We start from the raw sequence: 24261 nt of genomic DNA, 5'->3' as shown, positions 1-24261 counted from the left end.
ACCATGCTTCCTCTTCTCCTTTCTCCTCTCCATCTCCTCTCTCTCTCTCTCTTCTCTCTTGTTTCTCCTCTCTCTCTCTCTTCTCTCTCTCTCTCTCCCCTCTCTCTCCCCTCGCTTGCAATTATTTTATCCAGGCCAACTCCTCTGTAAGGTCTTCGAAAGGGTTCTTTCTTTATTCTCTCTCTACTGCAAGGCGGAGACACAAGAACCCGGCATACGTTTAATTAATTATGCTAAAATCTAATATTACGTTTAATGGCAATTGCATGAGTTCGGTTCCTGTGTTGCGTTACTGCAGAATTACATACATTAAGTCTTGATGGTAAAGTAGCTTAAGGATGACCATGACTTGTTTATTTTCAAACCTGTTATTAAGCTATCTTGTGTTGACAACCCTGCATCGTCATCCAATGAAAAATACCCATTAGAATAAATAAACCCAAGCCAGTTCCCAAATTGGCACTTGCTGTTCTTATCTCTCCATATTGCAGGATCGACTGTGTGTAATGCAAGAGTTGTAAATATAGCAAGGAAAACAGACCATTAAAATCATAACACAAAGAAGGGTTAATTGAGCGATGTGAATAGGTTTGAGCGGGGGCCCATTAAATTAATAGCATACATAAGGATTAACTTTGCTGTGTGAATCCGTACGAATGGTTCTCCAAAATTATAATACAGAGAAGGCCAAACTTTGTGAGAAAATGATTACTTACTGATTAAGTATTCATTTGTCTACGTTAAAAGTATATTTGGTGTAACGTTTTCTGACAAGGATGTTATTAAACAAGGAAAGAATTTATGGATTCCTGTATAAGGTTCTCACACTCTTGCTCTTGGAATTCCGGACGTTTTCCTAATCGCTGCACAAGCTTGCAAGTACACTTTGGGAACAAGAGTGTAAGAAATGTTTTGTTTTACCTCTCGCTAGATTCCGATTTCAACTTCTTTGAATAAAAGATTTGTTCAAAAACACTTAAAGCTTGAGAATCTGACGTCACAAATAATTATTGTATACTTGCTATCCTTACTCTTCACTTCTCATGGGGAGTAGTATAATTAATGATGAAGATTTAAGTTTAACAAGATGAAATGTTTGATGTTTTATGCTCACTTTCAAAGACAACCCATTCCATACTATATTTTTATAAAATGAATTGTCCATTCTTATTCTATCATTTGGCGTATTCAAAAGGGAGCAACAATCTGACGACAAAATCCTGGTTCCGTTCTCATTGGAAGTGTAACATCATCCTCTGAGACGGACAGATACATTCGCAACTAATATTCTGGTTTCAGAGTGATGGCATCCTATTTCTGGCCTAAATAGATGCGGGTCGTCTTTATATATCATCCATCCTCGATCTTTTACTCCGCGCAATCATGAAAATCTGTATATGCACTCTGCTACTGCTACTAAAACTAATATTTATGCCACCTTATGATTCAATATAGAACCTATTCATTGTTCGTCCTCCAATGAGCTGGTTGGATACAAATTTCCAATGAGTTTTGAACCGGAAGGAAAGAATGTGTGATGTCACTGCATCTATGTCCTATTAACGCATACTATAAATCACTGCCAAGGACAACTATACTGAAAGGACAATCATATGGAATCTTCAGGCAACGCTAGTGGGGGCCAACAAAAAATAGAGAAAATTTACACCAAAATAACAGCTGGGGCATTATAATATGGCAAGATCTACCTTTTTAGAGAGTGATTGTGAATTCTGGGTCCAAAAAAATATTTAATGATTATTATTATCAGCAGTGAATAGGAGTAGCCAAGGAACGGAAAGGATGAGTAGTTAGATATTCTAAAAACTGACCTTATAGTGATTGATTCAGGATGATTTCTTTAGAAGCTTGATTAATGAATGTACATGTAAAGTGATGATGAAGATGAAGGTGAACAATTAGATGAAGGGGAAAGGAGATGTAAGTAAAATATCAACAAAGGGAGGTAATCTGCGGAGGATGATCCCAAGAAAAAGATGAATACCAAAATATCTACTAAGGGATACAATAGTCGGATTTTTAATAAGGGGCGCACCTTTGTCTTCTTTTTCTCAGCGGTTCACAATGTACAGCTGCACAAATTTGTATGAACCTCTGGATCATTTTGTTCTAGTAAAATATTTTTTCACGAATTTTAAAACAATAGGAAAGAATTTCGCTTATTACAGCTATATTAAAATCGATAACTAGTAAGTATTGGAATTTAAATATGATTATAGTGTCAAAAATCTGATTTTCCGCTTATCCATTTTGAAAGAATTTGTTAAAATGGAATGTTCGGTTAATTGAAACTTATATGATGTTCGTACAGAATCCGAATATGAAGGAACGACAGACATGTTTACATTTTATAACAATCAATATACGTTATTGATGAATACAAATGAAAGTGAACATTACGCGCTTCCAACATTATTTTGATTTCAAATTTCTGAGAAATAGCTTGTTCTTTATGCCAAAGAGGATTACATAAATTTAATGTAGACCAGTCAAAAGTAGAAATTCATCAATTTATGATACAATGTTTCCACAAATATGTGCTTGTGTTCAACAACAATAACATGGAAAACTGAGGGTTGATTGTGAAATTCCAATTCCATAGCTGTCCTCTTTAATTAAGGACTTATCGATAGATAAAAGTGGACTTCTTTTCGCAGCCTTACGAGAGAGGAACCGATAGAGATTCCGTATCATATCGTATTGTTTAAGAGCTTATAGGTTTAAAAGAAAACTTAAAATGCTGTGTGAAACGTTCATGCATAGATACAATTTTTCAAAGTTAAATATAAACATTCATTGTTAATTTGACAATTTTGAGTATTTAATCACTAGTTCAAATAGTTAAAGCTAGAGATTCTTATCAGTCTTCGGTAATTGTGACGTGATGTAAATAAAAAGCAATAAATTACAAAGTCAAAATGGGATGCAAACTACATTAGTTGTTACTTTATAACAGTTAATGTGTGTTGCTTTTATTCGGAAAATAGTATGATATGAACTCATAACCACTAGCCGGAACTACCGTGTCACAAGATTATTTTGAAAAACGATGAATTCACCTTACTTTGTGGTGCGAAAATGTTTACATTTTTAGCAGAGTAAAATCTCTAATTTTATGACAGGGGTTTTAAAGTAGATTTTTATAGGTCGTGAAGAAGAAATCTTTTTTGTGATATGGCATCATAATACGGGCCAAAATGTTTATTCAGTTAATAGAAATTGATTCGGAGGTTGACACAAAGTTTTACAACTTTTGAAAGAAGGACATCTGAGAAAAACTAGAAAAACATGCGCCATTCATAAAAAATCTGACTACTAACTATAGTTCATTCCTTACAGTCAATGAGTAGCATCAGAATCAGATCCATAGTTCCCTTCCATGTAGTCAAGAGTTAATTAATAGAGTTACTTCTCAGATCATTGAGACAAAACTATATATTCAGACTACTAGTACAATCCTTTCAGTCAATGGATCCATAATTCCCTCCCATAGTCACAGAGATAATTAGAGTGATTGAGTTGGGTGAGTGTAACTGTTGTAACAGTAACATCTCAGATCATTTTGATCAATGAGGCAAAAACTATATATTCAGAGTACTAGTCCCATACGATTGACAGTCATATCAGCAACACCAGATCCATGTAATGGGCATAACTATATATTCAGAGTCCAAGTTCCATCATATATGGTAATATCAGAACCACTAACTATTCTAGTCTAGCTATCTAGCAATAGCAATGACTACTATATATCAATCTAGCAACTGTTGTTAGTAGTAGAAAGGACTGTTCAAGTTGTGAAGTTGACGTGAAGAGCAAAGGGCCATCTAGACTATACACTAGACTAATACAATAAAGTCAATATTTATCAGTTAACCATATAGAAAAAAAGATATAAATATAAAACCACAAGCCATAATAAAATAAGAAACAAATCCGAATCAGGATGTCAGAGTCTGATCACCATATCTGTGCGACTCGACAGAGCAAGCACGACAATGGGTCCAACTATCTTCTGCAGGAACTACAGCCAGATGCTGATTCTAAACATTTCTTAAATAATAATTATTACGCAATTATTATTGGTACTTACCACTTTTCAAAGATTCTGGTTCGATAAATTAGCCATAGATCTATCAAGTTATTAAAAGGAATTGAAAGCAGATTCGTACTTTCGATTTTAAAAAATGAAAACAAACCCAATCGCTCAATTTGTAAGAGGGCGTCATAAAAAATAGTTCATACTTTCCAGTAAAATTGTTGATAGTTCACTACTTTTTATATATTTTCATATCATTCAAGATATAAGAAATATTATTTAAAACTTATGGTCGCCAATTAACCAATTTCTTATAAAGTACCGAAATTATAAGAACAGAATCAATTATTGCGCATTCAAGGAAATTGTACCAAGGCAGAAAAGTAGTAGTTTTGCTTGAAATGGTTATCCAACCAATGGCCCCCACTAGCGGGGGCTGAAGATTCCACATGTCAATCCTTTCAGTATAGTAATCCTTGATCACTGCTGATTATATTATAATGTCTGACCATCGACGCGCAAGGTTCAAGAATGAGGAAGTCTTCAATGGTTCTCTCGCCATCGGGAATGGTTCCTGAAAAGGCCATTGTACATCCTTTGCCTGGCTTGGTATTATCTTCTGTTATAGAAGTAAGGGGAAAGGAGTTACATTTGCTAGCTTTCAAAACATGTTTCATTGTTGGGCCACGCTTTGTCTTGATTCCTACCAAGACAAAGGATAATCTAGGAGTAACTTTGGCACCTCGTGCTTTCTCCTATAGTAATCTCCTGGCGTCTTTGTGAAGTAAAGACATAAAATATTCTCATCAACCACCAAGGACGAAGTCTTCATTGGACGAAGCAAAACTTTTCATCTACTCCTTCTGCTGACCCTTCATACCCGTGACTCTCTTATTCTCTTCAAGACCGAAGCGCAAGTCAAAGCCACTTCAGAACGTTCACGTTGAAAAGAAATTAGAATTTTCTCTACGTTTCTCTTTTATTCTGATGGGGTCTCTCTCTTTCTCTCTCTCTCTCTTTCTATCTCTCTCTCTCATTATATATCTCTCTCTTTCTATCTTGCTCTCTCTCTCTATCTCTCTCTCTCTCTCTCTCTCTCTCTCTCCGCGAGCATGAGGCGTCCTTTTTCTACAGTCATCGCCTCTAGCATTCCCACTTGAGTCGAGCACTTTACACTAGGACTCAACATCAGGCCGCAATTGGCTTCGGTCACTGTCACCCATCTGGCTACCAATCACGCCCAACATTGTTTGACTTTTGTGAAAAGACGAGACACGATACCGATGAGTCATTGAGCGACACGAGGGTCCCCATGCTTGAATGGCAAAATACGAGGGGTTGATATATAAAGTACGTTTGCTCGCAGATCAAAACATGTTTCAGGTACAATCATGAAACTGCACACACTCACTCTCAAACCATACTTCTACACTCACGTACAACAACATATTCATGTGACGTCATTTTGGTTCATAATTGTGTGACGTCACAACCTTACTAACACCGAGGTTGAGAAAACGGCTACACATAATGAAATCCTAGTCAAACAGCGCTCTATTATTGAATTTCTAACAGCAAAAGGCTGTTGCGTGCTCGCAGCAAACATCCATCACAGAATGAAGGCCGTTAATGTTGATTTTCGTGGTGGTGCTGTTCGAAAGTGGGTTAGAATTTTCAATCAAAGGAGATGTCCCAACAGAGACAAAAGTGTTAGATCGCAAGTGACAAGTTTTTGCATCTATGCCTTTCTGCATCCGATACGAGTGATCAAGGAGCAGTTGGTTGTATTATTAGGGTATCACAACAAGATATCGCTGATGAAGTTGGGATTTCAAAAGAACGAGTACACCATATCGTGACATCTTTTTTGGGTTACAGAAAAGTCTCTGCACGATGGGTCTCAAGACAGCTAACCTCAGAAATGAAAGATAGGAGAAAAATCACATGTACCCAATATTTGAAACGATATGACAAGTGATGAGATAATTTTCTACAGAAAATTGTGACTGAGATGGATCTGGATCCACCACCACTACGATCCGGAAACCAAAGAAATACCCAATGGAAACCGTACGGTGCTCTTATTGGCTAACCAACCAGCGGCCTCGATGAGAAAAATATCCGCCATTGAGACATTGGTTGGGAATTGCGTTACTATAGTAAACAAGCGCTGATCGGCCGTTCATGAAATCTAAGAAAATAACTTCCTGATCGCTCGTTTAATCAAAATGATTCAAAACGATGTCTCTAAAATGATATAAATGTGACTTCTTAAGGTTTTCTTCACGGTCAAAACCACACAACATTCTATTAATGATTACGTCCAAGGCAAAAAGGAATATTGACAGGTCGACCGAGAGTTGAACTCGTCAGACGACAAACATCGCTAAGTGTAGAGAGAGTCAAGCTCTTGTTTGTCTTGTCCTGTTCTATATAGAGAAAAGGATAAATAGAATAACCCCGTGTGTGAGTGGTTTCGTGTCATAGTTATGTTTTTAAATTGTTTCTGTTGTTTATGTGTGTAGGGATGACTCTCTCAGTGAGTCTCACATTCACTGCATCATCATAGCAAAGAGACCCAACTTTAAATTTGGCTCACAGGAATTTCAGACACCACTCGTAGAATTTCAATGCCGAAAGAGGAATTCCCGCACACAAGAAAAGGGAATTGGGATGGTATTTGGCATACATATTGTATAGTATCTAGTTCTAAATATATAACTGATTAGAATTATATTATGATATATAAACACAATGCCAAATACAATTCCGAAGTTTCCTTATTTCAAAAGAAGTAAAGCTCCAAAACCTAATGGTAGTGATTGTATACTGGTGGTAGTGAGGATGATATGGTGTTGGTGATTGTAGTAGTAGTGTGTTGACGATGATGTGGTGTGGTGTTGTAGTGTATAGTAGTGTAGGATGATGTTGGTGGGGTTGTAGTAGTAGTTGTAATGGTGATGACTGGTGGTGGTGGTGGTTTGAGTAGTAGTGGTTGTGATGACGATGTGGTTGTGGTGGTTGTAGTAGTAGTGGTAATGGTAATGATATGGTGGTGGTTGTAGTAGTAGTAGTAGTAGTAGTTGTAGTAGTAGTAGTAGTGATGGTGATATGGTAGTGGTGGTGGTGGTTGCAGTAGTAGTGGTAGTGATGATGATGTGCTGGTGGTTGTAGTAGTAGTGGTAGTGATGATATTGTGGTGGTGGTTGTAGTAGTAGAGGTAGTGATGATGATGTGGTGGTGGTTGTTGTAATAGTGGTGGTAGTGATGATGTAGTAGTAGTGGTAGTGATGATGATGGAATGGTGGTGGTTGTAGTAGTGATGATGATGTAGTGGTGGTGCAGTGGTGGTGATAATGATATAGTGGTGGTGGTTGTAGTAGTTGTGGTAGTGATGACGATGTGGTTGTGGTGGTTGTAGTAGTCGTGGTAATGATAATGATATGGTGGTGATGGTGGTTGCAGTAGTAGTGGTAGTGATGACGATGTGGTTGTGGTGGTTGTAGTATTATGGTAGTGGTGTTGATGTGCTGGTGGTGGTATAGTTGTAGTGGTAGTGATAATGATGTGGTGCTGGTGGTTGTAGTAGTAGTGGTAGTGATGATATTGTGGTGGTGGTTGTAGTAGTAGAGGTAGTGATGATGATGTGGTGGTGGTTGTTGTAATAGTGGTGGTAGTGATGGTGTAGTAGTAGTGGTGGTGATGATGATGGAGTGGTGGTGGTTGTAGTCGTGATGATGATTTAGTGGTGGTGTACCCTATTGGTAGTGATAATGATATAGTGTTGGTGGTTGTAGTAATTGTGGTAGTGATGAAGTGGTAATGGTGGTTGTAGTAGTAGTGACAGTGATGATGTGGTGGTTGGAAAACACATTACAGGTTATTATAATACATGATTACACACATTCTCTAAAATCATTTTTTGACAGCTTCATTGTGCCATAAATATACGCAACAGTTCTGAACCATTTTATTGTGGATTTTGATATTGTTTGTTGTTTTTCTTGTGTCGTTATGTTGACATAGAGACTGAATGAATGGTAATGTTTGCATTCCCAGCCCATGATATAATGGCGCTGAATGCTTTCATTGGTGGACACTTTTCAGGCTCCGTACGTATTCTCATTCGTTTAATTCTATGGTACAGGCATAACTCTCCTTCAGGTCTTATTTACCATTTTCTAGGACATGGAAGGCATAGTTCACATTGAAATTTCTTGAACACAAGCAAACAGTGGACATGTGAACAATATGTTTCAACTCTACGATCCCTCAAAATCGACTCGCACAGGTTCAAGCATGAATATTGGCATACAGGTAGCTAAGACCCATATAAATGACACCTGCTATAGAACCACTCTCGCATTTTATTATAACAGTGCGTTTTTAGCACTTTTATTTTCCCCTATATAGCATTCCATATCCAAGGAAAATAACAACGAGAATACAATGTGCGTTCAATAATTTAAATATATTGTTGACCATTTACAGTAGCTAGCAAATAGCTTCGGGTGGGAACAGTACAGACACAGGACGTTTTGGGGAAAACCCTTAGTCAGCAAAAGGAACGTTGAAAATATAAAACAAAATGTCGTAGGAATTGTAGGTGTGTATTCCTGGGTGGTTGAAGCATGAGACGTTAGTGTGCTGTTATCTAGTTGACGTACTAAAAACTTGTCCCATCAATCCCTGCGAGAAGTTCTTTTTGTCATTGTAGTTGTATCTGAAAACATGCAAACGCATTCCTTTTTTCGTCATATGTAATATTCTTCCACCTCTCTCTCTCTCTCTCTCTCTCTCTCTCTCTCTCTCTCTCTCTCTCTCTCTCTCTCTCCCTCTCTCTCTACTTACTTTCTTTCTTTTTAAAGAGCTTACAACATCCAATTATGAATTATGAGAATTTCATATGGAATACGCAACTAATGCTACAGTTTTATAGTAATGTACAATGGTTCACCGGCAAGACACGTAAGACCTATTTCATACAAAACAAGCCATCATTATCAGTACAGAGTAATTTTTGGACAACAGATAGAATAGTCGCGGGTGCTTTTAGCCGAGAGCTCAACTGTCCCTGAACGAGCAGGCAATTTGTGTGCAATGGACACAAGGACACACCAGTACAGGAGATAGAACATGCTCCCATTGTCATCATAATAACGTAACGCCAATAGCTTGACTGCATCGTAACGATTGATGATTATCATGATGATAAATATTAAAAAACAAATGTGTTCCGTTAATGATGTAGACCCCTATGCCATTTGTGAACACGACTGGTGCCATAATCTTTAGGAACTACCGCCAGTCTCATCGTTTGATGTAGCGAACTACCTCGTCACGACCACAAGTTTCTACACGGGTACACATTTCACGGTAAATCTGTATTATTTAATCGTTTCCCTATGCTATACCTATACTATGTTACACCATCCACGGCTAATTGTAAGATTTATTCTCAAAAAATCACAGACGACAGAGATGTCGAGCCTGACACGGGAATATTAATATGATATGACCTGCTTCACGAGTCGTGATCATCTTAGTCTTAGTCTTCGAGTCTTAGTAAGTTTAAGTAAGTCTAAGTAGTGGATCAATGAGTCTGTTTACATTCAAATTTCAACTCTTTTGCCTTTAAGGTGATGAATTCCTCCGAATTCACCAAAGATTATAAATAATAATTTAAATTATAAACACCAGGGCAGGCAATGACTATGAAATCAATGGGGTCCCGAGTCCAAATCTAAACTGATAATGCAGTAACAAAACATCATGCCCATAAGACTGTTTTAAAAGCCCCACCCCATTCCAAGGGACTGAGCTTGATCCCGAGTGAAGATTTTTTTTTCAAACCCCTCTCCCCTTGTCAATCCAGCAGTGATTGAGTAGCTGAGTCTGTTAGATCTAGCGGATAGTATTTTGATATAGACTAGCGTCCTATCTAAAGGGTAGCAATTGCCATGGTCCGTTATTCCAACCAGGTTAAACTTCGGCTCCATTGAATGACTACTTTTTTATTCGATATTTTACTCAATCCACCAACTATATAATTTTTAGCCCCACGGCTGATGTTGAGTTATGGAATTGTGTCTCTCTGAATCATTCTAATAACCTTTCAGATTAGTACTCCACATTTCACAGCAAATTTAATTCACTGTTGTTAACTAAGTGTGATAACAACAGTTTTTATCCTCTAGTTTCAATTAATAATATTACCACCATTGCCACTATTTAAAAAAAAATACTAATACCGTCTCGATACTTCTTCTTCTTCTTCTTCCAGTGTCATCTCATGGGTTGAGGTCGACTTGAAATGACACGCCAATCTTCCCTGTTGACGGCTTGCTGACTGCATTCGGCTGCCGACAATCCTGTCCATGTCCTCACATCATCTGTCCAAGTTCTTGCTGGCCTGCCTCTTCCTCTTTTCCCCTCAACTCTACCCTCAAGAATGTCCTTGTTGACAGTTTGGTGGCGTCTTAGGTGTCCAAAATACTTAAGTTTTCTTGTTTTTATTACTTTCATTAGGGTCGGTCTGATATCAAGGATGTCACAGACTTCTTGATTTGTTTTCTTTTCTTTCCAACTGATTTTTCCAAGGCGACGGAAAGTCCACATTTCAAAGGCCTCAATTCTTTTCTCTATTTGTTTGTTCAAGGTCCATGTTTCTGAGCCGTAGAGAAGTGTTGAGTGTCTCGATACTACAGGAAATAAACTACGAGAGAGAACAGTCAGCTAGCTCGTCGTTGAGCTAGGGATAAATTATCACTAAAGTTACGATGTTTTTCTTGAGGTATGGGTCCCAAATTGAGCTGCCATACTCCAAGATTGGTCTAACAATAGTTTTAAAATCAGGAGTGTGAGTTGAAATTGGGAATCTTTTTAAATTGCGGGTGCTGTGAGAGCTCTTTCATTTACCTTTGAAGCCATTTGACATATCGAGGGTAGGGTGCTAAACTAGCGTATCTTAAAAAGGCAATTTTGCAGGAAAGACAAAAAAAAAAACAAAAAAAAAAAACGGTTGAAAATTCATAATAATCCTTGGATACATGAAAAATTTACTAATCATATGTAAAAAGTAGTGAGAAAAACGATGGTGGCCTTTTTGAGAAAATGTATTGCTTGGATTATGAGTCATTAAAGTTACGATAGTTTGGAAGTATTGTATTGGAAGCAAAACTATCGCATTTTGAAATATGATATTTTGATGGGGAAAGAACAGGACTCAAACTGTCATAACTCGGAGTTAAGATATTTTTTGTGCTATTATCAACATTTAATGCACAAATATATGATGAGTTAGATACCTGAAACAAGTTCTAAGAGCCGGATTGATCCGGAGTTCATACCATTATTTAAGGCTAGATTCGACTGGGTAACAATCAAAATTGTATGTCATAACCGGACAAGACGCAAGTTGTAAAAATGGGTAGTCTAACTTTTCTTCTTAAAATTGCTTTTCCACTTCTATTGTCACCATCATCATGAGTCACTATTTTTCTTTTCTTCTCGTCCTCCTCCTCCTTCTCCTCCCCTCCTTCTCCTTCCTCGTCGTCTTCCTCCTTATCGTCTTCCTCCTCATCTTCGTCTAAAGTTTATGGATCTACAGATCCTCACATCGTGCTCCATAGGTTCAATGAGTTTTCATGGGCCCGAAGGCACAATGGTTCTCTGGGACCCAGGAAAAAACTGAGAAGGTCATATAGACGGTACTACAGAATACCGAAATCTACCGAAATCTATCGAAATCCACCCCAGTGGGGAGTGAACAAGGTGGGCAGAAGTTGGGAGAGAACTCAGAACTGTCTAGGGTGGACAGCAGTGGCAAGTGAACATGGGGCGATGAGATGTGGACAATGGGAAGTGAACCGAAGGCTGAGGAAGAAGACACCCAGTGAGAGTTACTCCGTAATAGCTCGGGTGGACAAAAGCGGAGACTGAATGGGACTGTGGAGGCCGACTCCAAAAGTGATTGAACCTGAGACTAGGGGATATGGACACAAATGGAGAGTAAACCGGGAATTTTTAAAATGGAAGGACACCAATGAGAAACGAACCCGGAACTTCAGATATGGATACAAGTGAATATTGAGTGAACCCTGGGCTATGGGAGGTAGACATCAATGGCAAGTGAAACCAGAACTGTGTGAGGTGGACACCAGTGGGGATTGCACCCAAAACAATGGGGTTAGACACCAATGAGAAACGATCAAAGGACTATAGGATGAGATACAAGTGGCGTAAGACGGTGAGATGTGGAAACTACTAAGGAGTGAACCCAAGGCTCCGTCCAGTGAAGATTATCCCCATCAGCGAACCTGAGACTCACTGAAGTGGATACCAATGGGGAGAGTGGATCCAGGGCTATGAGAGGTGGGTACTAGTGGAGATTGAACCCGGTACCAGGGGAAGTGGACACAATTGGAAACCTTGGACTATGAGATATGAAATACTGGGGATGACCCAGAGATACAGATGGACTCAGTGGAGATGAACCCAAGAGTGAACTCTATTATATTAATTATATAATATTAAATATTACTGATTATAATTACATATATTATTATATTATTATATATTATTATATTATTATTATTATATATTATTATTATTATTATATATATATTATTCATTATATATCTATTAATATTATAGTAGTAGTGTTAGATAGTTCATAATATCAAATTGAGAAACTATGAAAAAGGCACCGGTGTACGATTAAAATCTGCTGAAAAAGTGTGTATGAAAGGTCAGTCAACCCCAGTCAAAGTTGATGACAGTGAGGACTGAACCAGGGGCTATGAGAGGGTGACACAATAATTAGGATGGGGGGGGGGGGGGGGGGGGGGGGGGGGGGCTGAAGTCGGGACTATGGAATGTGGACATCAATGAATGGAGAGTGAACCTAAGGTTAAGGAAGAAGACACCTAGTGGAGGGTGAACATGAGACTATCCAATGTTGACACCAGTGGGGAGTGAACCTGTGACTATTTGAAGTGAAAACCAGTAGGGGTCGAACCTAGGACACCGAGATGTGGATACTATTAATGGGTAATGAACCTGGGATTGTGGGAGGAGGACACCAAGTTGGAATGAACACAAGACTATAGGATGAGATACAAGTGGCGAGTGAACCAGGGACTGTGAGATGTGGACAATACTGGGAAGTGGACCGAAGGCTGGGGAAGAAGATACACAGTGGAGAGCTACTCCGTAGTGCCTCGGGTGGACAAAAATGGGGATTGAAACTGGGACTGTGGGAGGTCGACACCAGAGTGATTGAAACTGGGACTAGGGGAGGTGGACACAAGTGATAGTAAGCCTGGGACCGGAAAATATAAGACGGATACCAGTGGGGTGCAAACCCGGGACTCAGAGAGATGGATACAAGAGAATTATGAGTCAACCCGAGACTATGGGAGGTAGGCATCAATGGGGATATGTGTGAGGTGGACACCAGTGGGGAGTGCACCCGGAACAGTGGGGATGTTCACCGATGGGGAATGATCTAGGACTATATAAGATGCATGAGATGGCTGAGGAAAAAGACACCCAGTGGAGAGTAACCTCAAATCTAAGTGGGATGATCACACGTGGGGAGTGAACCTGGGACTGTGGGAGGTGGACACCAGTGGGGATTGAACCTGGAACTAGGGGGGGGGCATAAATGGGGAGCAATCCTTGGACTATGGAAGATGCACATCAGTGGGGAGCGAACCCAAGATTCAGAGAGGTGGATACCAGCGGGGAGTGGACCTGGCACCAGGGGAGTTGGACACAAGTAGGGAATAAACCTGGGACTGTGAGATGTTGACACTGCTGGCGTTTGAGCCCAGGGATACGGAAGAAGACATTAACTGGAGTGTAACCCACTACCTGGAGACTAAACCACTATATCGAGACTATATGGAACGGACACCAGTGAGGAGTGAACCTTGAACAATATGTTTACACTCTGTAATCTTGGCAATCCAACTTCCATAGCTTTGGGCTTGTTCCCCATGGTGCCCATCCCGTGTAGTCTAGGGAATACTTTTCACTGGTTTCCTTATCTCATTTGCCCCGGGTTTATACCCTATTACTGTCTGTCTTTTATAGTCCCGGTTTCGCTCCCCACTAGTGTCCACCTATTAGTGGGTATGTGTTTTGCTGGGATACGAATTACTTCAGAATAGAAGCGTATTTAGTACGGATGTTTTGTACTCATAGAAACTATGATTTTGATAAATTTCTAGGGGTTGAGATGAACACTGAGACGGGTGCTTATACAGTGATCCAAAGCTTCCCGTGCAGCCTAAAAACAAACAGTTTTATGTTAAACACTTATTTGGCAAAGAGACTATCGTAACTTTGTACAAACAAATAATTTTATGTTAAACAATTTGACACTTATTTGGCAACAATACTGTCGTAACTCTCACTTACGACAAGTACCTTTTGATTGATACCAAATTTGAATCAGTTCTCCGCATAGTTAATGTAAAAAGATGAAGTAAAATTTGATCAGTTTTTCTGTTCTCCTGTAAAATCGGGTTTTGCCATTATACGGGGTTTTATCGCTTTACGACAGTAATCTACTAAGCCTTCGTGCGCTATATGGTCCTGTGGTATGACACACGTTTTCGGATAGGAAGGTCCTAGGTTCGATCTTCTCTCGGCGCATAGTTGAGTTCTGTGAAAAGGTTCTTTACGACCATTCTCTCACCGTACTGAAGTGTAAAATGATTACATGGCCGTAAACAGTGTTGTTACGTGTTGCTGTTGGCGGGAAACTTTGAAAAGCGCTTTGAGCACGTTGAGTAAAAAAAAACTCAAGGGTTTTTTTTTCTTTGTTTTTCCTTTTTGACTCGACGGTACAAAAGCATGGCTAGATTATTTTGGGGCAGTTTTAGGAATGTAATGCTTCTCACATTTGAAATCGTCATGTTAAATCATCGCCCGGAAGAAGATGGTACAAAACAAACAAAAAATATGATTCCCTTTGTAAGTCCCAAGGGGAAAATGTGTCTGATGGGTCTATTCCAAAGATAGGTTGGACTTAATCAGTGTAGCGCCGTAAAATAAGCAGGAGCAAGGAGATTTACCCAATGTAATACAACAAGGCAGGGATTTGAACTTTGTGTCTTTTTGGGCATTATGCAAGCACTGTACCGCTATGACAACTAGACTATTGTGACACAGTTCTAGTGCTGTTAATAATGATGATGATGATGATGATGAAGATGACGGTTATGATGATGACGATGATGTTAATAATAATAATAATAATAATAATAATAATAATAATAATAATAATAATAATAATAATAATAATAATAATAACAATAATAATAATAATAATAATAATAATGATAATAATAATAATAATAATAATAATAATAATAATAATAATAATAATAATAATAATATAATATTAATAATAATAATAATAATAATAATAATAATGATAATAATAATAATAATAATAATAATAATAATAATAATGATAATAATAATGATAATAATAATAATAATAATAATAATAATAATAATAATAATAATAATAATAATGATAATAATAATAATAATAATAATATAATAATAATAATATAATAATAATAATAATAATAATATAATAATAATAATAATAATAATAATATAATAATAATAATAATAATAATAATAATAATAATAATAATAATAATAATAATAATTCAGTGCTCCAACTTCAGAACCTCATGAGTAATCTACCCCCCTCCCCTCCTGACCCGCCACAGGACCTATTATCCCATACAACTGGGACACCTCTGTCATTATTTATTTTCACAGAGACCTTATGTCCATCAATCATCCCAACACAATTGTCTAAGCATCATCCATCTTTGTGTGATGTGTCCAAGTTCACAAATACACAGGACTGCAAATGTCAAAGGGTGCAAAACGCTGACACACAGATGACACCACTTACTAAAATCAAAGCCACAATTTAACCATGTCCATTCTGTCATTCTCTGAAGAAGTAAAATAAAAAACACATATTGAAAATTTTGGTCAGAAAACACGTTATTCAAATATCGATCGATCAAAATGACCCTCAGCTTGACAACAACCCTGGGATTCCGTGAAGTCTTCCTTAAAGTCCCAGGTTTTGGAGTTTTATGAAGGTCAGGGTCATTTTATTCGATTGATATTTGGAGGGCGCCATTTCTGGCCAAAAATTTAAATACATGTTTTTCCAGAGCACAACATTATTCTAAATCTGAATCGTTTGCTTGGGAGGAGTCGACTTCCATCATAACGGACGATTCCTGACTCGGCAGAACAGTGGTTTCTAAAATGGCTTGGAATAAAAATTGGAAACTTCAATTCTACCTTATTTGTGTTTTGTTCTTAAATAATATCAATATTTCCACTGCTGTAGCACGGTCTGATATACACAAGGTATTTATTGATGCTAAACGTTTATGATAAATACTCATAACACCCGCCAGCCGGATATAACGTACAAACAAAACTATGTGTAGCCTTAAACGGAGTTGTCGTACCAGTAAGGTCGTAGGCTCGAACCCCCATCGGCGAGAAGTTTGTTTTATTCTCTATTGTCTTCTGGACATTTTTACTCGCTTAATTCCTTGTTCTTATCAACATAAGTGCCTGCTCCACTCACTTTTCTAAATTAATTTTCACCCCTTGTCTAGTCAATTTCGTACCTTCTATAAACACCATTTCTAAAACCCATGAATGTGACCCAATACGTAAATATGGTATTATGTCGTCGTGACCCAATACGTCAATCTGTTATCACAACAATGATTCTCAAAAAATTCTCCCGAATTTTTGGCTATTTATTCAATTGTTAACATCTCAAAGTAATCCTTCAGAACTATAAGGCCCATGGAGCCGGAGATATCCCGATTTCTAGATCATGAAACGGACAATAGCAATTGCTTGGTACACTTTGGATAGGATGCTAGTCTATGGTAAAGTACTTTCCACCAGGTCTAAAAGACCCAGCTAAACATTAAACATTCACTGCCGGGTAGCCAAGGAGAAGGTTGGGGGGGGGGGGGGGGGTGTCAGAGCAGAGAAAATATCTCGACTGAACTCGGGATCGACCTAGGTTATTTTGCGTGTGAAAAGAGAGCTCTACCAACTGATCTATCGGGCCCCCTTTAAAAAAAATTGATCTTTTATGTAGCGCAATATCCACTAAACGTGCTCAAAACGCTTTTCAAGGGGTCCCTGGTCAACAGCAACATTTAACTTGTAGGACGGGACATAACGCCTGTTAGGCGATATTACATTTTTTCGGACAAAGACAACGCTGTTAACGGCCAGGTACTCATTTTACATGTGAGTAAAGAGCCTTTTCCAAGGACTTAACTATGCGCCGAGCGCGAGGCTCGAACCCAGGACCTTCAGATCCGAAAGCGAGTGTCATACCACTAGACCACATAGCCACACATAGCCCCTTAGCATGGAAATCGTCCTAAAACAATATTTTTTCTTTTAAAAAATAATAGAACCAATAAATGAAATCCAAGTTTCACATTTTTGGCTATGTGGTCTAATGGCATGGCACTCGCGTTCAGATCGGAAAGTCCTGGGTTCGAGTCTTGAGCGATGAATAGTTGAATCTTTGGAAATGGTTCTGTACTCACATTCTCTTACCGTACCCAGGTGTAAAATGTGTACCTGACCATGAGAAGCGTTGTCTCTGTCCGAAAAAAAAAAACCCCGGTAATCTCGCCTAACTGGCGTCATGTCTCGTCCTACATGTTACGTGGTGCTGCTGGCTAGGGACCCATTGTAAAGCGCTTTGAGCACGTCTAGTAAATCATCATCATCTTCATCAAGTGCCAGGCCTGTTGCAGACACCGGCGATCATGTCCCTCCAACCATACCTGTCCTCAGATCTTCTCAATAGCTCGATTCCTGTTCCTCCTCCACCAATCTATCTGTTCAGATTGTCAATGTAATCTATCCTCTGCCTCCCTCTTCTTTTCTTCCCAGCAACTTTATCTGTAATTACAATCTTTTCAATACCGTTTTTTCTGTAAATATGTCCGAGAAATTTTAACTGTTTTTCTGATGGTGTTTACCAAAGTTGGTCGTACTCCAATTTCTTTTAATACCTCCTCGTTTTTTATTTTATCTCTCCATGAGATTCTAAGAATGCGTCTATAAAACCAAATTTCGGCTGCAGTTATTCTACGTACCCATTCTTTGTTAATCTTCCAACATTCGCTGCCATAAAGAAGCATAGACCACACGTATGATTTCATTACCCGGAGTTTTGTTGCCATCTCAATGTTGTGGTTGTTCATGATTTGCTTTAATTGATTAAATGTGTTCTTTGCCAAAGCAATTCTTCTTTTAATTTCATGGGTGGATCTACCATCAGATGTAATAATGTATCCCAAATATGTAAAACTTTCACCTCTCCTGATCTCTTCATTTTGATAGGATAATTTGCAGGGTGGTTTAACATTATTTCTGCTCAAAACCATACATTCTGTTTTTTTCACATTGAGTTCTAACCCCATGTCTTCGCTATGTTTGGTCACATTATCGAGTAGTTGTTGTAACTCTTTTTCTGATTCTACGATTAGAGCAGTGTCATCCGCATATCTTAGATTGTTGATGATATGTCCCCCTATATTCACTTCTGCCTTCAGTTGTATTTTACGTAGAATGAACTCGCTGTAGATGTTAAAAAGGTCGGGAGATAGGACACATCCTTGCCTCACACCTCGCTGTATGTGTGTGTACTCGCTGACCTCACTGTCAATTCGAACAGCCGCTTTTTGCTCCCAGTAAATATTTCTAACTAGTCGAATGTCTTTGCCATCTATATCCAACTTCTACAGAGTGTCAATAACTCTTTCGTGTTTTACACGGTCAAAAGCCTTTTTGTAATCAATAAAACATATATACACATCTTTTTGAATTTCGAGATAGCGATCTATTAATGTTGTTAATCTTGTCTAGTGGATATTGCGCTATATAAGAAAGCTCAACCCCCCCCCCCCCCTCAAATTCAGTTTTTCATTTAGCATCTAAACCATCCCGACCAACGTTTACATATTTGCAGGTCTGAAACCCGAACGCAATAATGGGCCTACATTAACACTGTTGTAATGGACAATACATTTTGCCCCGTTTATTGAATTTTTATTGTAACATTGAGCCCGTAGGGAATTAGATTATCAGACCTGCAAATTTGTGAAACGTCGATCCCGACATAAGTCCGACTTGACATAGACGTCTTTTTTCTTTGCCCCGGATTCAAACAATTACCTCGTACTCAGTTTAGCCAGAAATTTTGAAATGAATTAGTACTCATGTTAGCCAGAAAGATTGAGATGAATTAGTACTCGTTTTAGCCAGAAATATTGAAATTAATTAGTTAAATAATAAATAAAATGCCCTGTATTCTGCAGGACTCTGACCTCAACCCCCCCCCCCCCAATAAATAAATAAATTACATGAATTTATAAATTTGGCCAGAAGACGCGAAATCCCAGATTTGAGTTTTTACCAAGATGAGAATCATTTAAATAGATCTATTTTTGAAGGACGAGTTTTCTAGACAATTGTTTAAATACGCGTCTTTCTGATGTACGACAGTTAACTAACTGAGAAATGAGAAGACTGTGTCTCTGACTAGGTAATTCAAACGATGCAATCTTTACTTGAGCGTTTAATAGAGAAATATCCACTGAGGGTGCTTATCAAGGGGTCACTAGTCTATAGCAACACTTAATATGTAGAACTAGGCATGATGACTGTTAGGCGCTATTGTTTGTTTTTCTCAAAGACAACACTGTTTTGACGATAAGGTACTTATTTTACAACCGAGAACAGTAAGAGGAAAGGAGTAAGGAGTCTTTTCCAAGGACTAAACAATGCGTCGCTCGGTGCAAGACTCAAACTTTGGACCTTTCGCTCCAAAATCGAATGTCATATCAAAAGGCCATACAGCCCACATACTTCTGACATTACTGAAGATAATTTGTACTCCCTAAAATTTTTGATGAGCTCCATGTTCTAAATTATATTAGTGACGCCGCTGATGATGGAACTCATAGAGATACATCGGAATAGGCCTGGTGCATATATTCGAATATAAACTAAGAACACGTCTGGTGTTCCTTTGCTCATGTTGTTCTATTTTGTTCATCTCACCAGAAAATACAATACCACCTTGAAGAACTAAACAAAGGCTTGCAAGAATTGAGAGAATCAAACGGGCACATCATCTACAAAAGATCTGTCCTGAACCACGACGAGATAATTTACAACTCTCTGCTGGTTTTTTGTAATGAAATGAATTCAGGTGGTGATTCATGGTCATCGACAAATGCCAAACCAAATCAAACCGCCACTTCATCATCAACATCCGAAAACAAAACTTCCGGGTACAGTCTCAAATCTCTTGCTGTCCCAAATCACAGAAAAGCGTACATTTCTGAGGTCACACCTGTGTCCACTTGGCCCCATTTGTTTCCGCGAAAAATACAAGCCGAACGGGACGGTAGCAATGTATGGTTAGTCTTTGATGTCATCCATACAGCTCCTTTTTACGTTAATCGATATTATTTGTTTGACACCCCAAACGCTGTAATCGATTATCCAGAAAACCGATCATCATCATCATTGTCACCATCGTCATCACAGTCGTCACAAACGACCTCGTCAACATCACCAATAATATCCACTGTTCGTCTACGTGTTGCCGCGCCACAGTGTGTGATTCCAGCCAACAGTCAAATAGCAAGTATAGCCTTTACACCTGTAGGAAACACGATGTATCACGTGACGACAAACATAGATTTATGCACGGTTGACTATTTTTTGAACGGAACGGAGACCGACGAGAGCCGAGAGTGGGTGAAAAAGAAAGGAAAGATTATTACAGAAGATCTCCATCTGCCATATTTTAAAATCAATCCCTCAGATCCAGGCCACGAGATTCTGATACAACGGGGACACGATGTTGTGCTATATCTGGATATTCATTTCAAAACGGGTACATATATGACTTTTTTAACTCGAATTTGGGATCGACGCAATAAAACCAAAATATTAAAGACCAGTTCGACTTTACGTTATTATGATCAATCAGTGGAAATAGGCCCCAAGAAAAATGACTTAATGTCGGTTGAAATTTTGGAACAATCTAAACTTGGAAATAAAAGCAACGACAATGTTCATAGTCATGACAAAGAGGATAAATACCGAGCCAAAATTAAAATCACAGTAAACGTTTCCAGTGGAAAGAGAACCGGAAAGCTCTCATTATCCTATACAAATAATAGACTTAATTTCAATGTTCGGAAAATCGTAGAATCAATTTCATTTCAGCGAGAAATTCTTCTCAAACTTCCCAATAGAGATAATGTATTACCTAAAAACCAAGTAGAAATAACAAATGCACACGACATTTTTATGTGTGACAAGAATGGAATGAGACATCACCGAACGACTGGTGGTAAAAAACTGTACTGTCCACTGCTACGCTGACGGCACCAATATAAAGGACATTTTCATCTCGGATACAAATTCCAGACGGTCCCCACCAGTTAATTCTGTGTCCCAAGTGTTTGGGGATGGTAGTTCAGCCTACGCCATGATTGATGTTGGTCCTGCATCCAAGGACATCGAAGGAACATACCGATGCACGGTCATCACAAACAATGGAAAACGACGGCGACAAGATGTCAGATTGATCACGTCTCTAATCACGACCGTAGATTACCAGAGTCTCAATGTCACCGAGTTAAACAACGGTACATCTAAAGTGACGTGCACGGCATTTGGTGCGCAGCCCTTGAATATGTCAATTTCCATTCGAACCGATGATTCTATGGAGGAAAGAGTGGACAACAAATCGATAAACAGTCGTAGTATTTCCATTGATGGAAATCTGAGTACCTTGACCCTCTTCCTTTCTACCGACCAGCTAAGATATCCAGCCTTACACTTAGACTGTAGAGCTAATGGAGAAAGGGGGAGTGACTATTCATCGATGTCCCTCGATGGCCACGTATCGAATCAGAATCCACTGGCACCAAAAATAAACAGAATGTCAAATGCATCACGGATAATGTTTTATGGGAACGGCACCGCTCAACTTCGGTGCACAGCGAATGGCGGGAAACCCATGGAAATGTGGCTGGCGTACGGAAGAAACGCAGAAAACCATCGAATTGACAACAAACCGGAAAACATTCGAACGACAGAAGAGACGCCTGGCGGAATGATATTGACTCTTATCGTCAGCGAGAACTCTATCACAGGGCCTACATCATGGATAGACTGCAGGGCCAGTAATAGATATGGAGAGGACTGGTACGACATGGATATTTACGATTGGCGTCATAAATAAACGCAGAGAAGGCACCAGTTACATAGACGTGCTGCTTGCTGGCTCATACAATATTATTGTCTATCTGTTTGGGTGTGAAGCAAAAACTCTAACTGTATTTTACTCTTTTAAATGATACAACATTAATTAAAAAATGAATATAATAGCTTGAAAAAAATTACCACAATACCACACACGGAACGTTTGGGGTTCAAAACCTTTCCAGATCGACGGCTCGACGCAGAGAAATATATCTCTATGTCGTCGATCTAGTTATTTAATAATGTATTTGTGTTTTCATTGTTTTTATGTTGTTGGCTGAAGAAGCATTTTGAGCCCAAAGCGTTCCTGTTTTGGTATTCTGTTCTTCATTTTTTTAGGCTGTTATCTTCATTTTTTTTGTTTATTATTTTTGTTATAGTCCACAGCTCGTAGTAGCTTTGTATCACTTGTAAATACATATTACATTAAAGACTAACTTTAAATATAGAACTAAGTACAGAGTCAAACACAATTCAAACACAGAGTAAAACTTCAAAAAAAAAAAAATTGACACAAAATATTGTTTTCTGTATTGCCATTACTTCCATTTACTTTATCAATACGAATGTTACAACACGTACCTCTTTGGCGGTCTGATAACCCAAATCGTTACGGTCTCATTGTTGTAATGGAAATACTCTCAAATCAACGAAAGATATTGTCCATTACAACTATGTTAGAGCAGGCCGCAGCGGCTGGAGATATGCGGTGATGGAGGGAGTGAAGAGAGGTGAGGAGGGAGAAAGAAGAAGTTTGAGGAGAGGAGAGCAGGAGGAAAGAGAGGCAGCAGGTCCAAACACCAAAGACACAGTCAAACTACGTGTGCAACAACTGCGGTAGAGACTGCCATGCAAGGATTGGTCTGCTGAGTCACACCCATCGCTGCTCTCAACAAGACTGATGAGACCAAAGCCATACAGGGCGCATCCATCGCCTCTTGAGACGGAAGGATGCCTACTAGAGCAGGCCTATTATTGCGTTCGGTTTTCAGACCTGCAAACATGTACACCTAGGTATGCTACCAGTGGCATAAATTTATGTTTTCAAAGTATACATTATGGTGAATTATTGCAATATAAAAGAGAAGAATAAAATCTTGTTGAAGAGGTCTCCGTCTTGATTCTAGGAAATAAACTACCAATAAACTAAGGGAGAGAACAGTCAGCTAGCTCGTCGTTGAGCCAGGGATAAATTATCACTAAAGTTACGATGTTTTTCTTGAGGTATGGGTCCCAAATTGAGCTGCCATACTCCAAGATTGGTCTAACAATAGTTTTAAAATCAAGAGTGTGAGCTGAAATTGGGAATCTTTTTAAATTGCGGGTGCTGTATGAGCTCTTTCATTTACCTTTGAAGCCATTTGACATATCGAGGGTAGGGTGCTAAACTAGCGTATCTTAAAAAGGCAATTTTTTAGGAGAGACAAAAAACTGTTGAAAATCCATAATAATCCTTGGATACATGAGACATTTACTAATCATATGTAAAAAGTAGTGAGAAAAACGATGGTGGCCTTTTTGAGACAAAACTATATATTGCTTGGATTATGAGTTATTAAAGTTAGGATAGTTTGGAAGTATTTTATTGGAAGCAAGACTATCGTATGTCGAAATATGATATTCTGAGGGGGAAGAACAGGACTAAACCTGTCATAAGATAGTTAAGATATTTTTGTGCTATTATCAACATTTAATGCACAAATATATTATGAGTTAGATACCTGAAACAAGTTCTACGAGTCGGAGTACTCCGGAGATCATACCATTATTTAAGACTAGATTCGACTGGGTAACAATCAAAATTGTATGTC

The 24261-nt window shown here is 38.6% G+C and overlaps 1 protein-coding gene across 1 annotated transcript; it reads left to right on the top strand.

The window, feature by feature from the left end:
* Window positions 1–16050: 16050 nt before the first annotated feature.
* Window positions 16051–22958, top strand: LOC144979579 (uncharacterized). Its single transcript, XM_078926323.1, has 2 exons — window positions 16051–16480; window positions 20231–22958. Exons 1-2 carry the CDS (start codon window positions 16376–16378, stop codon window positions 21563–21565), a joined length of 1440 nt encoding a protein of 479 aa, XP_078782449.1. The 5' UTR covers window positions 16051–16375; the 3' UTR covers window positions 21566–22958.
* The last annotated feature ends 1303 nt before the right edge of the window (window positions 22959–24261 follow it).

Source organism: Berghia stephanieae, chromosome 9, assembly GCF_034508935.2.
Source record: "Berghia stephanieae isolate SIO BIC M18660-M18661 chromosome 9, UCSD_Bste_1.3, whole genome shotgun sequence".
NCBI classification, from domain to species: Eukaryota; Metazoa; Mollusca; class Gastropoda; order Nudibranchia; family Aeolidiidae; genus Berghia; species Berghia stephanieae.
This window is presented reverse-complemented; position numbering and strand designations above follow the sequence as displayed.

Coding starts and splice junctions, on each gene's coding strand:
- LOC144979579 (XM_078926323.1), top strand. CDS start 16,376: ATGGCTTGGAATAAAAATTGGAAACTTCAATTCTACCTTATTTGTGTT. Junction 16,481..20,230: donor CACGGTCTGATATACACAAG/GTATTTATTGAT, acceptor TCATCTCACCAG/AAAATACAATACCACCTTGA.